At 38.6% G+C, this 14846-nt stretch overlaps 1 protein-coding gene across 12 annotated transcripts in view; it reads left to right on the top strand.

The window, feature by feature from the left end:
• Positions 1-1292, top strand: part of Kiaa0825 (KIAA0825 homolog) — a 561052-nt gene extending 559760 nt beyond the window's left edge. For 11 of the 12 annotated variants that reach the window (XM_017591153.3, XM_017591158.3, XM_063281463.1 and 8 more), the window contains one exon: positions 46-818. In XM_017591153.3, coding sequence (XP_017446642.1) covers positions 46-163 — 118 coding nt within the window. In that variant the 3' untranslated portion in view covers positions 164-818. Of the gene's footprint in view, positions 1-45 lie in introns of all 12 variants that reach the window. The other variant, NM_001419450.1, reaches the window with a different exon arrangement.
• The last annotated feature ends 13554 nt before the right edge of the window (positions 1293-14846 follow it).

Consider the following 14846-nt stretch of genomic DNA (forward strand, 5'->3'; position numbering starts at 1 on the left):
TTGGTTAAATGTTATAAAAATAGTGATTTTATTTTTTTCTTTTAGGTGGGAAATGAGGAAGGATGAAACACTGGAAAAGAATGAAAAAATGATGCTTGAACATTTAAAACAGATCTGTACCATACAGGATTCTTCCACATCAGACAGTACAAATGAGCAGTAATCTGCAGAAAAACAATGGATGCTTTTCGTCAGCTTCAGAAGGAGCCTCACAGTGCATAGAGTGCATCCATTAGCCTATGTACCGAAAGAATCACTGGACTAAAGACTGAAAGGCTCCACATCTCTTATTTTAAAAATAAGTTCATATTGCTTCATTTCACAACATTTCTCCTCCTGTGATAAAACTGCTGCCATCTCGTGTTCCTTTTGAATTATGTGAGGTGTTTTTTTTTTTCTTTCAGTACTGAAGTATCTATGACAACAGGCAAAATGTTTGGAAGTATTTTCCTAGGGATTTCTTATACAATATTTGGATGTTTAGTTGATTGGAGCCCCCATGGAAGTCATGTGAATATTACAATTTAATTTTGTAGCTGCAGCCCAAATCTGGATCTTAATTGCCTTTAATACTCATGGCTGAACCTGTCCCTACTTCCCATGTAACTTTTTCCCTGTTCACTCTAAATCATAACACAAAAAGCCAGTCTAGCACTGTTCGTGTCAGTCACATTCCTGCTTGTGATGCTTGTTGCTTTTCTCCTAACTCTCATTCCACTCATACGCTTCCACATCCTGGGCCAAGTGGCTCTAATTCAGGCAACTCCTGGCATCCTTTTGGCTCAACCAAAAAATAAAAAAATAAATAAAAATAAAAATTGCTACTTTTTTCCCAATCAAAAACTACCTTCCTTTCAAAACTATGTTGAAAAGTTATCCTTCTCTATCCCTCATTATCTACAATGTCTGTTAATTTTATTATTTCCACTGTGTACAAGATGCAGAGACAGGGGGAGTAATGTGGGGGGATGCGTTCTATTACCTTGTCTGCCAAGTACAATTGTATGTATTTCGTATGTTCTTCCTATCATTGCCTGGTACTGGATTATAAAGAACCCAAAGGCATTAAATATGAGGTTTTCCTTTATTAATCAGAATATGGTGTTGTAGGATTATTCGGTGTGTGAGCAGTTCATAAACATAGCTGATTAAGAAGCTACCATTGAAAGAACTGTTGACAAAGTGCCTTGAGGACAAATGGGAGAAGCCTCATTATGGATCATAGACCATCTGTCATCAAACATAGTGTCTTCTGCTGTCCTCATGAATGTTATAAAGTATTCGTGCTTCCATGTTCTTTGATCTTTATGAAATATTTGTAGCTATACCACTTCCTATAGAGAGTACTCATAAATGTTTCAGAGGGTGAGTTTGGATGCAAAGGAGATCACTGTAGAAGTCTTGGGTTTTTCTTCTTTAATTAATTAATTATTTCATTCATTTACTTCCCAAATGCCTGTCCCTTCACCTCTGAGAGGTTACCACCCCAGGACATCCTCTGACTGGTGCATCAAGCCTCTACAGGGTTAGGTGCATCCTCTCCCACTGAGGCAAGACAACATAGGCCTCTACTACATGGATGCTAGGGGCCTAGAACCATCCTCAGTATGCTCTTTGGTTGATGGCTCAGTCTCTGTGAACTCACAGAGGTCCAGGTTAGTTGACACTGTTGGTCTTCCTGTGGGATTGCCATCCCCTTCAGTTCCTTTAATCTTTCCCCTAACTCTTCCATTGAGATCTCCAACCTCTATCCAATGCTTGACTGCGAGTATCTGCATCTGTCTCAGTCAGCTGCTGATGGAGCATTTTAGAGGACAGCCATGCTAGGCCTCTGTCTTAAAACACAACATAGCATCAGTAATAGTGTCAGGGTTTGGTGCCTGCCTTTGGGATGGATCCCAAGTTGGGACGATCACTGGTCAGCCATTCCCTTCTGTCTCGGATTCATTTTTGTCCATAAATTTCTTTGAGGAGCAATTTTGGGTTGAAAGTATTGTAGGTGGGTTGGTGTCCCCATCCCTCCACTAGAGGTCCTGCTTGCCTAATGGAGGTTGTCTCCTTAAGTTCTGTATCCCACTGTTAGGCATCTCAGCTAAGGTCACCCACATGGAGTTCTGGAATTTCTGGGACATCAAGAAGTCTCTCCCCCATGTCCCTATCCAGCACCTGCATATTTCCATTCATTATTCTAGCTCTCTGGGACTCTCTTCTGTCTGCCCCTGTACCTGAACCTACCCCCTTCCCACTCCCCCTCACCTCTCCTACCCAGGTCCATTCCTCCCTCTGCCTCCCGTGATTATTTTGTTCCCCCCTTCGAAGTGGGATATAAGCATCCTCACTGGCCTCTTAATTCTTGCTTAATTTCTTTGGGTCAGTCCATATGGTGTATCAAAGGCATTCTGATCCTTTTGCCTAATATGAACTTATCATGAGTATGTGCCATGCTTGTCTTTTTGGGTCTAGATTACCTCACTCAGGATGATATTTTCCATATCCATCCATCCATTTACCTGCAAAATACATGATGTCCTTGTTTTTAATAGCTGGACAGTATCCCATTGTATGAATGAGCCACATTTCCATACCATTCTTTGGTTGAGGGACATCTGGGTTGCTTCTAGTTTCTGGCTATTATGAATAAAATTGCTATGAACATAGTAGGGCACATGTCTTTGTGGTATGGGTGAGCATTTTGGGGGTATATGTCCAGGAGCGGTATAGGTGGGTCTTCAGGGAGAACTATTTCCAATTTTCTGAGATACCCTAGAATTTATTTCAAGAGAGGTTGTACCAGTTTGCAACCCCACCAGCAATTGAGGAATGTTCTTCTGTCTCCACATCCTCACCTACATGTGCTGTCACTTTTTTGATTTTTGCAGGGTCTTTTGGATTTACATTTTCCTAATGTAAAGTATTTCATTAAGTGCTTCTCAGCCATTTGAGATTACTATGTTCAGAATTCTCTGTTTAGCTCTGTAGCCCTTTTCTTAAGTGGGTTATTTGGGGGTTTTGGAGGTTAACTTCTTGAATTCTTTATATATTTTGGATATTAGCCCTCTATGGGATGTAGAGTTAGAAAAGATTTTTGCCCAATATGTAGGCTGCCTTCTTGTGGTACTAACAGTATCCTTTATCTTTACAGAAACTTTTCAGTTTCATGAGGTCCCATTTATCAATTGTTGATTTTAGCACCTGATCCAGTAGTGTTCTACTCAGGAAATTTTCTCTTATGCCAATGTGTTCAAGGTTATTTCACACTTTCTCTTCTATTAGATTCAGTGTATCTGATTTTTATGTTATGGTTTATGGTTTTATACTACATGGATTTGAATGTTATTTGTGAAAGGTGATATGTATGAATTGATTTGCATTTTTCTACATTTAGACCAGTGCCATTTAAATACTCTCTAGATTACAATGAAAATGATGGCACAACATACCCAAACATATGGTATACTATGAAAGCAGTGCTAAGAGGAAAATTCGTTGCACTAAGTGCCTTCATAAAGAAATTGGAGAGATCTTGTACTAGCAACTTAGCAGCATACCTGAAAGCTCTAGAACAAAAAGAACTGAAGACACCCAAGATGGCAAGAAATAGTCAAACTCAGTGCTGAAATCAACCAATTAGAAACACAGAGAATGATACAAAGAATCAGCAAAACTAAAAGCTTGTCTTTGAGAAAATCAACAAGATAGATAAAACCTTAGCCACAGAGACAGTATCAAAATTAACAAAATCAGAAATGAAAAGGGAGATATAAAAACAGAAATAAAGGAAATTCAAAAAAATCATCAAGTCTTACTATAAAAGTTTATACTTTACAAAGCTGGAAAATCTAGATAAAATGGGTGATTTTCTAGAGGAATACCACTTATCAAAGTTAAATCAAGATCAGGTAAACCAGCTAAACAGTCTCATAATCTCTAAAGAAATAAAAGCTGTTATTAAAATCTTCTGAACCAAATAAAATAAAAAAATAAAATAAAGCCCAGATGGTTTTAGTGCAGACTTTCAAAGAGGATCTAATACCAAAATCTTCAAATTAATCTACAAAATTGAAACAGAAAGAACATTACTTAATTCATTCTATGAGGCCACAGTTACTCTGATACCTAAAAAATACAAAGACTCAATAAAGAAAGAGAACTTCAGACCAATTTTGTTTATAAACATCAATCCAAAATTACTCAATAAAATTAAATTAAATGAAAAGAAACTTGAAGCAATCCCACTAAAGTCAGGGACTAGACAAGACTGCTTATTTTCTCCTGTGTATTCAATATAATGCTCAAAGTTCTAGCTAGAGCAATTAGACAATGAAAGGAAATCAAGGGGATAGAAATTGAAAAGGAAGGAGTCAAGATATCACTATTTGCAGGTGATATGATAATATACATAAGCGACCCAAAAAATTCCACCAGAGAACTACTAAGCCTGATAAACAACTTCAGCAAAGTGAATGTGTATAAAATTGAGTCAAACAAATCAGTAACCTTCCTCTTCTCAAAGGAAGAAGAAGGTTTTGTCTCTTGAGAAAAAATTCTGCATCTGAGAAAGAAATTAGGGAAATGACACCCTTCATAATAGTCACAAATAATATAAAATATCTTGATTTGACTCGAACCAAGCAAGTATAAAAATTGTATGAAAAGAACTTCATGTCCCTAAAGAAAAAATCAAGGTTGCTGCCACTGCAGAGAGCCCGAGGGCAGCACCCCACGAGCGAACTTGAGCCTTGGGACCACAGGTAAGACCAACTTTTCTGCTGCAAGAAAGCTGCCTGGTGAGCTCGGGACACGGAGGCGGAATTCCTCTAGGACCGGGCACTTCCTGTGTTTACCGGAAGTCCCACACCCGCGGATCCTGGCCTGCAACAGCTCTCTGATCCCAGACCCCGTGAGAGAGAGACTCAACCGCCTGTTCACGTGGAACTCCTGAGGCTGCAGAGCGGAAGAGACCACCAACACTGCCCACCCCTGCCCACATCCCTGGCCCAAGAGGAATCTGTATAAGGCCTCTGGGCTCCCGTGGGGGAGGGCCCAGGAGCGGCAGGACCCTTGCCTGAGACAACGCCAGAACCTGAAGGAAACAGACCAGATAAACAGTTCTCTGCACCCAAATCCCGTGGGAGGGAGAGCTAAACCTTCAGAGAGGCAGACAAGCCTGGGAAACCAGAAGAGACTGCTCTCTGCACACACATCTCAGACGCCAGGGGAAAACACCAAAGGCCATCTGGAACCCTGGTGCACTGAAGCTCCCGGAAGGGGCGGCGCATATCTTCCTGGTTGCTGCCGCTGCAGAGAGCCCGTGGGCAGCACCCCACGAGTGAATTTGAGCCTCGGGACCACAGGTAAGACCAACTTTTCTGCTGCAAGAAAGCTGCCTGGAAAACGCAAGACACAGGCCCACAGGAACAGCTGAAGACCTGTAGAGAGGAAAAACTACACGCCCGAAAGCAGAACACTCTGTCCCCATAACTGACTGAAAGAGAGGAAAACAGGTCTACAGCACTCCTGACACACAGGCTTATAGGACAGTCTAGCCACTGTCAGAAATAGCAGAACAAAGTAAAACTAGAGATAATCTGATGGCGAGAGGCAAGCGCAGGAACCCAAGCAACAGAAACCAAGACTACATGGCATCATCGGAGCCCAGTTCTCCCACCAAAACAAACATGGAATATCCAAACACACCAGAAAAGCAAGATCTAGTTTCAAAATCATATTTGATCATGATGCTGGAGGACGTCAAGAAAGACGTGAAGAACTCCCTAGGGAAACACAGGAAAACATTAATAAACAAGTAGAAGCCTACAGACAGGAATCGCAAAAATCCCTGAAAGAATCGCAAAAATCCCTGAAAGAATTCCAGGAAAACACAATCAAACAGTTGAAAGAATTAAAAATGGAAATAGAAGCAATCAAGAAAGAACACATGGAAACAACCCTGGATATAGAAAACCAGAAGAAGAGACAAGGAGCTGTAGATACGAGCTTCACCAACAGAATACAAGAGATGGAAGAGAGAATCTCAGGAGCAGAAGATTCCATAGAAATCATCGACTCAACTGTCAAAGATAATGTAAAGCAGAAAAACCTACTGGTCCAAAACATACAGGAAATCCAGGACTCAATGAGAAGATCAAACCTAAGGATAATAGGTATAGAAGAGAGTGAAGACTCCCAGCTCAAAGGACCAGTAAATATCTTCAACAAAATCATAGAAGAAAACTTCCCTAACTTAAGAAAGAGATACCCATAAGCATACAAGAAGCCTACAGAACTCCAAATAGATTGGAAAAGAAAAGAAACAACTCCCGTTACATAATAGTCAAAACACCAAAAGCACAAAATAAAGAAAGAATATTAAAAGCAGTAAAGGAAAAAGGTAAAGTAACATATAAAGGCAGACCTATCAGAATCACACCAGACTTCTCGCCAGAAACTATGAAGGCCAGAAGATCCTGGACAGATGTCATACAGACCCTAAGAGAACACAAATGCCAGCCCAGGTTACTGTATCCTGCAAAACTCTAAATTAACATAGATGGAGAAACCAAGATATTCCATGACAAAACCAAATTTACACAATATCTTTCTACAAATCCAGCACTACAAAGGATAATAAATGGTAAAGCCCAACATAAGGAGGCAAGCTATACCCTAGAAGAAGCAAGAAACTAATCGTCTTGGCAACAAAACAAAGAGAATGAAAGCACACAAACATAACCTCATATCCAAATATGAATAAAACGGGAAGCAATAATCACTATTCCTTAATATCTCTCAACATCAATGGCCTCAACTCCCCAATAAAAAGAAATAGATTAACAAACTGGATACGCAACGACGACCCTGCATTCTGCTGCCTACAGCAAACACACCTCAGAGACAAAGACAGACACTACCTCAGAGTGAAAGGCTGGAAAACAACTTTGCAAGCAAATGGTCAGAAGAAGCAAGCTGGAGTAGCCATTCTAATATCAAATAAAATCAATTTTCAACTAAAAGTCATCAAAAAAGATAAGGAAGGACACTTCATATTCATCAAAGGAAAAATCCACCAAGATGAACTCTCAATCCTAAATATCTATGCCCCAAATACAAGGGCACCTACATACGTAAAAGAAACCTTACTAAAGCTCAAAACACACATTGCACCTCACACAATAATAGTGGGAGATTTCAACACCCCACTCTCATCAATGGACAGATCATGGAAACAGAAATTAAACAGTGATGTCGACAGACTAAGAGAAGTCATGAGCCAAATGGACTTAACGGATATTTATAGAACATTCTATCCTAAAGCAAAAGGATATAACTTCTTCTCAGCTCCTCATGGTACTTTCTCCAAAATTGACCATATAATTGGTCAAAAAACGGGCCTCAAAAGGTACCGAAAGACAGAAATAATCCCATGCGTGCTATCGGACCAAAACGCCTTAAAACTGGTCTTCAATAACAATAAGGGAAGAATGCCCACATATACGTGGAAATTGAACAATGCTCTACTCAATGATAACCTGGTCAAGGAAGAAATAAAGAAAGAAATTAAAAACTTTTTAGAATTTAATGAAAATGAAGGTACAACATACCCAAACTTATGGGACACAATGAAAGCTTTGCTAAGAGGAAAACTCATAGCGCTGAGTGCCTGCAGAAAGAAACAGGAAAGAGCATATGTCAGCAGCTTGACAGCACAGCAAAAAGCTCTAGAACAAAAAGAAGCAAATACACCCAGGAGGAGTAGAAGGCAGGAAATAATCAAACTCAGAGCTGAAATCAATCAAGTAGAAACAAAAAGGACCATAGAAAGAATCAACAGAACCAAAAGTTGGTTCTTTGAGAAAATCAACAAGATAGATAAACCCTTAGCCAGACTAACGAGAGGACACAGAGAGTGTGTCCAAATTAACAAAATCAGAAATGAAAAGGGAGACATAACTACAGATTCAGAGGAAATTCAAAAAATCATCAGATCTTACTATAAAAGCCTATATTCAACAAAACTTGAAAATCTTCAGGAAATGGACAATTTCCTAGACAGATACCAGGTATCGAAGTTAAATCAGGAACAGATAAACCAGTTAAACAACCCCATAACTCCTAAGGAAATAGAAGCAGTCATTAAAGGTCTCCCAACCAAAAAGAGCCCAGGCCCAGACGGGTTTAGTGCAGAATTCTATCAAACCTTCATAGAAGACCTCATACCAATATTATCCAAACTATTCCACAAAATTGAAACAGATGGATCACTACCGAATACCTTCTACGAAGCCACAATTACTCGTATACCTAAACAACACAAAGACACAACAAAGAAAGAGAACTTCAGACCAATTTCCCTTACGAATATCGACACAAAAATACTCAATAAAATTCTGGCAAACCGAATTCAAGAGCACATCAAAACAATCATCCACCATGATCAAGTAGGCTTCATCCCAGGCATGCAGGGATGGTTTAATATAGGGAAAACCATCAACGTGATCCATTATATAAACAAACTGAAAGAACCAAACCACATGATCATTTCATTAGATGCTGAGAAAGCATTTGACAAAATTCAACACCCCTTCATGATAAAAGTCCTGGAAAGAATAGGAATTCAAGGCCCATACCTAAACATAGTAAAAGCCATATACAGCAAACCAGTTGCTAACATTAAACTAAATGGAGAGAAACTTGAAGCAATCCCACTAAAATCAGGGACTAGACAAGGCTGCCCACTCTCTCCCTACTTATTCAATGTAGTTCTTGAAGTTCTAGCCAGAGCAATCAGACAACAAAAAGAGATCAAGGGGATACAGATCGGAAAAGAAGAAGTCAAAATATCACTATTTGCAGATGATATGATATATTTAAGTGAACCAAAAAGTTCCACCAGAGAACTACTAAAGCTGATAAACAACTTCAGCAAAGTGACTGGCTATAAAATTAACTCAAATAAATCAGTTGCCTTCCTCTATACAAAAGAGAAACAAGCCGAGAAAGAAATTAGGGAAACGACACCCTTCATAATAGACCCAAATAATATAAAGTACCTCGGTGTGACTTTAACCAAGCAAGTAAAAGATCTGTACAATAAGAACTTCAAGACACTGAGGAAAGAAATTGAAGAAGACCTCAGAAGATGGAAAGATCTCCCATGCTCATGGATTGGCAGGATTAATATAGTAAAAATGGCCATTTTACCAAAAGCAATCTACAGATTCAATGCAATCCCCATCAAAATACCAATCCAATTCTTCAAAGAGTTAGACAGAACAATTTGCAAATTCATCTGGAATAACAAAAAACCCAGGATAGCTAAAGCTATCCTCAACAATAAAAGGACTTCAGGGGGAATCACTATCCCTGAACTCAAGCAGTATTACAGAGCAATAGTGATAAAAACTGCATGGTATTGGTATAGAGACAGACAGATAGACCAATGGAATAGAATTGAAGACCCAGAAATGAACCCACACACATATGGTCACTTGATTTTTGACAAAGGAGCCAAAACCATCAAATGGAAAAAAGATAGCATTTTCAGCAAATGGTGCTGGTTCAACTGGAGGTCAACATGTAGAAGAATGCAGATCGATCCATGCTTATCACCCTGTACAAAGCTTAAGTCCAAGTGGATCAAGGACCTCCACATCAAACCAGACACACTCAAACTAATAGAAGAAAAACTAGGGAAGCATCTGGAACACATGGGCACTGGAAAAAATTTCCTGAACAAAAGAACAATGGCTTATGCTCTAAGATCAAGAATCGACAAATGGGATCTCATAAAACTGCAAAGCTTCTGTAAGGCAAAGGACACTGTGGTTAGAACAAAACGGCAACCAACAGATTGGGAAAAGATCTTTACCAATCCTACAACAGATAGCGACCTTATATCCAAAATATACAAAGAACTCAAGAAGTTAGACCGCAGGGAAACAAATAACCCTATTAAAAAATGGGGTTCAGAGCTAAACAAAGAATTCACAGCTGAGGAATGCCGAATGGCTGAGAAACACCTAAAGAAATGTTCAACATCTTTAGTCATAAGGGAAATGCAAATCAAAACAACCCTGAGATTTCACCTCACACCAGTGAGAATGGCTAAGATCAAAAACTCAGGTGACAGCAGATGCTGGCAAGGATGTGGAGAAAGAGGAACACTCCTCCATTGTTGGTGGGATTTCAGACTGGTAAAACCATTCTGGAAATCAGTCTGGAGGTTCCTCAGAAAATTGGACATTGAACTGCCTGAGGATCCAGCTATACCTCTCTTGGGCATATACCCAAAAGATGCATCAATATATAAAAGAGACACGTGCTCCACTATGTTCATCACATCCTTATTTATAATAGCCAGAAACTGGAAAGAACCCAGATGCCCTTCAACAGAGGAATGGATACAGAAAATATGGCACATCTACACAATGGAATATTACTCAGCTATCAAAAACAACGAGTTTATGAAATTCGTAGGCAAATGGTTGGAACTGGAAAATATCATCCTGAGTGAGCTAACCCAATCACAGAAAGACATACATGGTATGCACTCATTGATAAGTGGCTATTAGCCCAAATGCTTGAATTACCCTAGATCCCTAGAACAAACGAAACTCAAGACGGATGATCAAAATGTGAATGCTTCACTCCTTCTTTAAATGAGGAAAAAGAATACCCTTGGCAGGGAAGGGAGAGGCAAAGATTAAAACAGAGACTGAAGGAACACCCATTCATAGCCTGTCCCACCTGTGGCCCATACATATACAGCCACCCAATTAGACAAGATGGATGAAGCAAAGACGTGCAGACCGACAGGAGCTGGATGTAGATCGCTCCTGAGAGACAAAGCCAGAATACAGCAAATACAGAGGCGAATGCCAGCAGCAAACCACTGAACTGAGAATAGGTCCCCCGTTGAAGGAATCAGAGAAAGAACTGGAAGAGCTTGAAGGGGCTCGAGACCCCAAAAGTACAACAATGTCAAGCAACCAGAGCTTCCAGGGACTAAGCCACTACCTAAAGAGTATACATGGACTGACCCTGGACTCTGACCCCATAGGTAGCAATGAATATCCTAGTAAGAGCACCAGTGGAAGGGGAAGCCCTGGGTCCTGCTAAGACTGAACCCCCAGTGAACTAGACTATGGGGGGAGGGCGGCAATGGGGGGAGGGTTGGGAGGGGAATACCCATAAGGAAGGGGAGGGGAGAGGGGGATGTTTGCCCGGAAACCGGGAAAGGGAATAACACTTGAAATGTATATAAGAAATACTCAAGTTATTTAAAAAACAAAAAAACAAACAAACAAACAAAAAAAGAAACAAATCAAAAATCTCAGAAGACAGATCTCCCATGCTCATGGATCAGCAGGATTAAATAGTATAAATGGCCATCCAACCAAAAGCAATCTACTGACTGAATTCAAGTCTTTTCAAAATCAACACAAGGTTTTTCACAGTCATTGAAAGAGCAAGTCTTAAGTTCATATGGAAAAAGAAAAAACCCAGGAGAGCCAAAACAATTCTTAATAACAAAAGAACATTTGGAAGAATCACCATCTCTGACTACACTATAGAGCAATAGCAATACACACTGCATTGTATTGGTACAGAGACAGACAGGCAGATAACTAGAATAGAACTGAAGACCTAGAAATAAATCCACACACCTACAGACACTTGATTTTTGACAAAGAAGCCAAAACCTTACAGTTGAAGTCTTAGATTTTTCACTTTCAGTGAAATGGGTGCCAATCTATCCAGATCCCTCCCAGATAACACATTAAAAAAAATAGGTCATGAATTTGAAAGAGAGCAAGGAGCAGTACATGGTAGGGTTTAGATAGAGTAAAAGGAAGGAGAAATTTGAGATTTCACAACATCAAATATAAAAGAAACAATTTTTAAAGCATGTACCTTAGTTGGCCTATATAGTATGAATAAAGTATTTCCAAATATTGCCCAAGTAATTTTTTTAAATTTTATTAAAATTACTTACAAGTTAGTTTCCAAAATCTGAACATTCCATTTAATCTTACATATAAATAGCAAAAACAAAACTCAGCATAAAACAACAGTTGGCTTTTCCTCTAGCTATTTGATTGACTTATGCATTTATTCTGCATAACTATAGCACAGTGGACAATAACTGAAAAGTCAAAATTAAAGAAAATTGACCTCATTAAGCCAAATAAAATGTTATAGCAGTTTTTATTTCAGTTGTCCCTATTAAGGTGGTGTTTTAAAGTTATTTTACTACATCTGTGCATTTGTATACCAATCCTGAGAATTGATTTTTGTTTCTTGAGAAAAAATTCTGCATCTGTCATTTGAAAGAAAAAATGAGATGAAAGAAACCTTGAATTCTCTTCACAGTTGAATTCTCTTCTGTTCTTCATCATAGAAATTGCTATAGTGATAAATTTTGAATGGTTCATAATTGGGAATGGTAAATTATGCAATTGATTTGTCAGATAATTTTGACTTTCAATATTTTTAAGACTATGATAAGTAGTATGTCAAAGCATTTGTTTCTCACATTTAGTTTTGCATTGGTATGAGTTGACAATAGAATTGAAGCCTAACAGTTTGTAACGCTTCATATGCTTATTATACAAAGAATGCCTGCTCTCTTCTGTGTAACTGTATTCTATGTAATTAGAGAGAGTTTCCTATTTCATTATTGGATTAGCAATTTCTCTAAAGAAATAGTATCAATAAGATTTTTAATTATAATATATATTTCAGATATTTTATATTTATTATCTCTATAAACCTTCTTGTAGAAATACTAACCAAAGAATAAGAAAAATTAGTTGTTTTCTCTACTAATATATGCTCACTCTTAACATACTGCTATTCATATATTCTCAGACAGAAATGTTCAGTGGTTTGTCAGCAGCTTCTCTAACTTCCTTTATACTTAAACAATTTTATTTTTTTTGTCTTTTTTTTTTCCTTTTTTTTTTTTATTAACTTGAGTATTTCTTATATACATTTCGAATGTTATTCCCTTTCCCGGTTTCCGGGCAAACATCCCCCTCCCACCTCCCCTTCCTTATGGGTGTTCCCCTCCCAACCCTCCCCCCATTGCCGCCCTCCCCCCATAGACTAGTTCACTGGGGTTCAGTCTTAGCAGGACCCAGGGCTTCCCCTTCCACTGGTGCTCTTACTAGGATATTCATTGCTACCTATGGGGTCAGAGTCCAGGGTCAGTCCATGTATAGTCTTTAGGTAGTGGCTTAGTCCCTGGAAGCTCTGGTTGCTTGACATTGTTGTACTTTTGGGGTCTCGAGCCCCTTCAAGCTCTTCCAGTTCTTTCTCTGATTCCTTCAACGGGGGACCTATTCTCAGTTCAGTGGTTTGCTGCTGGCATTCGCCTCTGTATTTGCTGTATTCTGGCTTTGTCTCTCAGGAGCGATCTACATCCGGCTCCTGTTGGTCTGCACTTCTTTGCTTCATCCATCTTGTCTAAAAACAATTTTATAACACAAAATATTTAAAAGAAAGTAATTCTTGTCACATACAATAAACAATACATGTAAACTTGGCAAGAAGAGTGTGTTAAAGGGGAAAATGTCAATAAACCAGGAATTTAAAATAATAGCATGGAGCTAGAGAGATGTCTGAGTGGTTAGAAGCATTTGATGCTCTTACAGAGCAGCAGGCTTTGACCTCTGACATCCATACAGCAGATCACAACCCTCTGTAACTCCAGTCCAAAGGGATCTGAAATCCCACAGTAGCACTGTATTCTCACAGTACACAAGCATACATACATGCAAGCAAAACATCCATATGTAGAAACAAATTTTAAAAATAAATATTATATAATTATTAAATATAATTATTTATATGAGCTTCCTAAAATAGTGAAATTTATAAAAAAAATAAAGAGCAGAGGCTCCTAGGGAGGAGGAGGAGGAGGAGAAGGGGAGCTTGTGCTTAATGAGTAGAGAGTCCAGATTTGAACGTTGAAACAGTTTTCAAGATTAATTTACAGTGATGAATATAGTTAAGACAACTAAATTTATTAAAACTGGTTAGTATATTTTATTTAGTAAATTTAATTTAGATTATTAACACTAAACAGAATATGTGTCTGGAATATCTGTTGACAATTCTTAACATGACACATGAAAGTTCTTTAATTTGATCAGAAAACTATAAAAACTGTAAAAGTGGCAGAAGAAGTAGTTGTAGTCATAGTTCTCACAGTTCTAGGACCATGTAATGGTGCCTGCCTTACTGTCAAACTTGACAACTTGCGTTTGATTCTAGGACCCTATATGATGGAAAGAGATAACCAACTCCTTCAAGTTGTCTTCTGACTTCCACCTTCCCAATATAGCACACACACATAAACACTTGGAAATAAGCAAATGTAAAAATGAACAAAATACAACATAAATATCATAATGAACAATGATGACTTTCAGGAAAAAGACTATGGATTAATTACTTATTGCTACATATCAATATCAGAGGTTAGCAAATTAAAACAACCCATCTACTATGTCAATGTCACTCGCTGCAGGTCGACTGTCAGCATGCTTAGCTGGGTCATTTGCTGTGGTATTGGAAAGCTATAGTGAAGGTTCACCAAAGCTTAAATAGGGAAAATCCACTTCCAGAGTCATGTGGTTGTTGGCAATGCTCATCGTTGTGCAGGCTGCTAGACAGATGGCCTCAAGTTTTTGCCAGATACTGGTCAAAGGCTGCTGTCAATTTGAGTCTTCCCTGAATGGTCTCTTGCTCCCTCAAAGTCCACAAAGAAAAAAATCTTCTTGCAAGATTAATATTATACTTTCTAACATACCAATATATTTGTTTCTTTTTATTAAATGTAT

Source organism: Rattus norvegicus, chromosome 2, assembly GCF_036323735.1.
Source record: "Rattus norvegicus strain BN/NHsdMcwi chromosome 2, GRCr8, whole genome shotgun sequence".
Classification (NCBI taxonomy): Eukaryota; Metazoa; Chordata; class Mammalia; order Rodentia; family Muridae; genus Rattus; species Rattus norvegicus.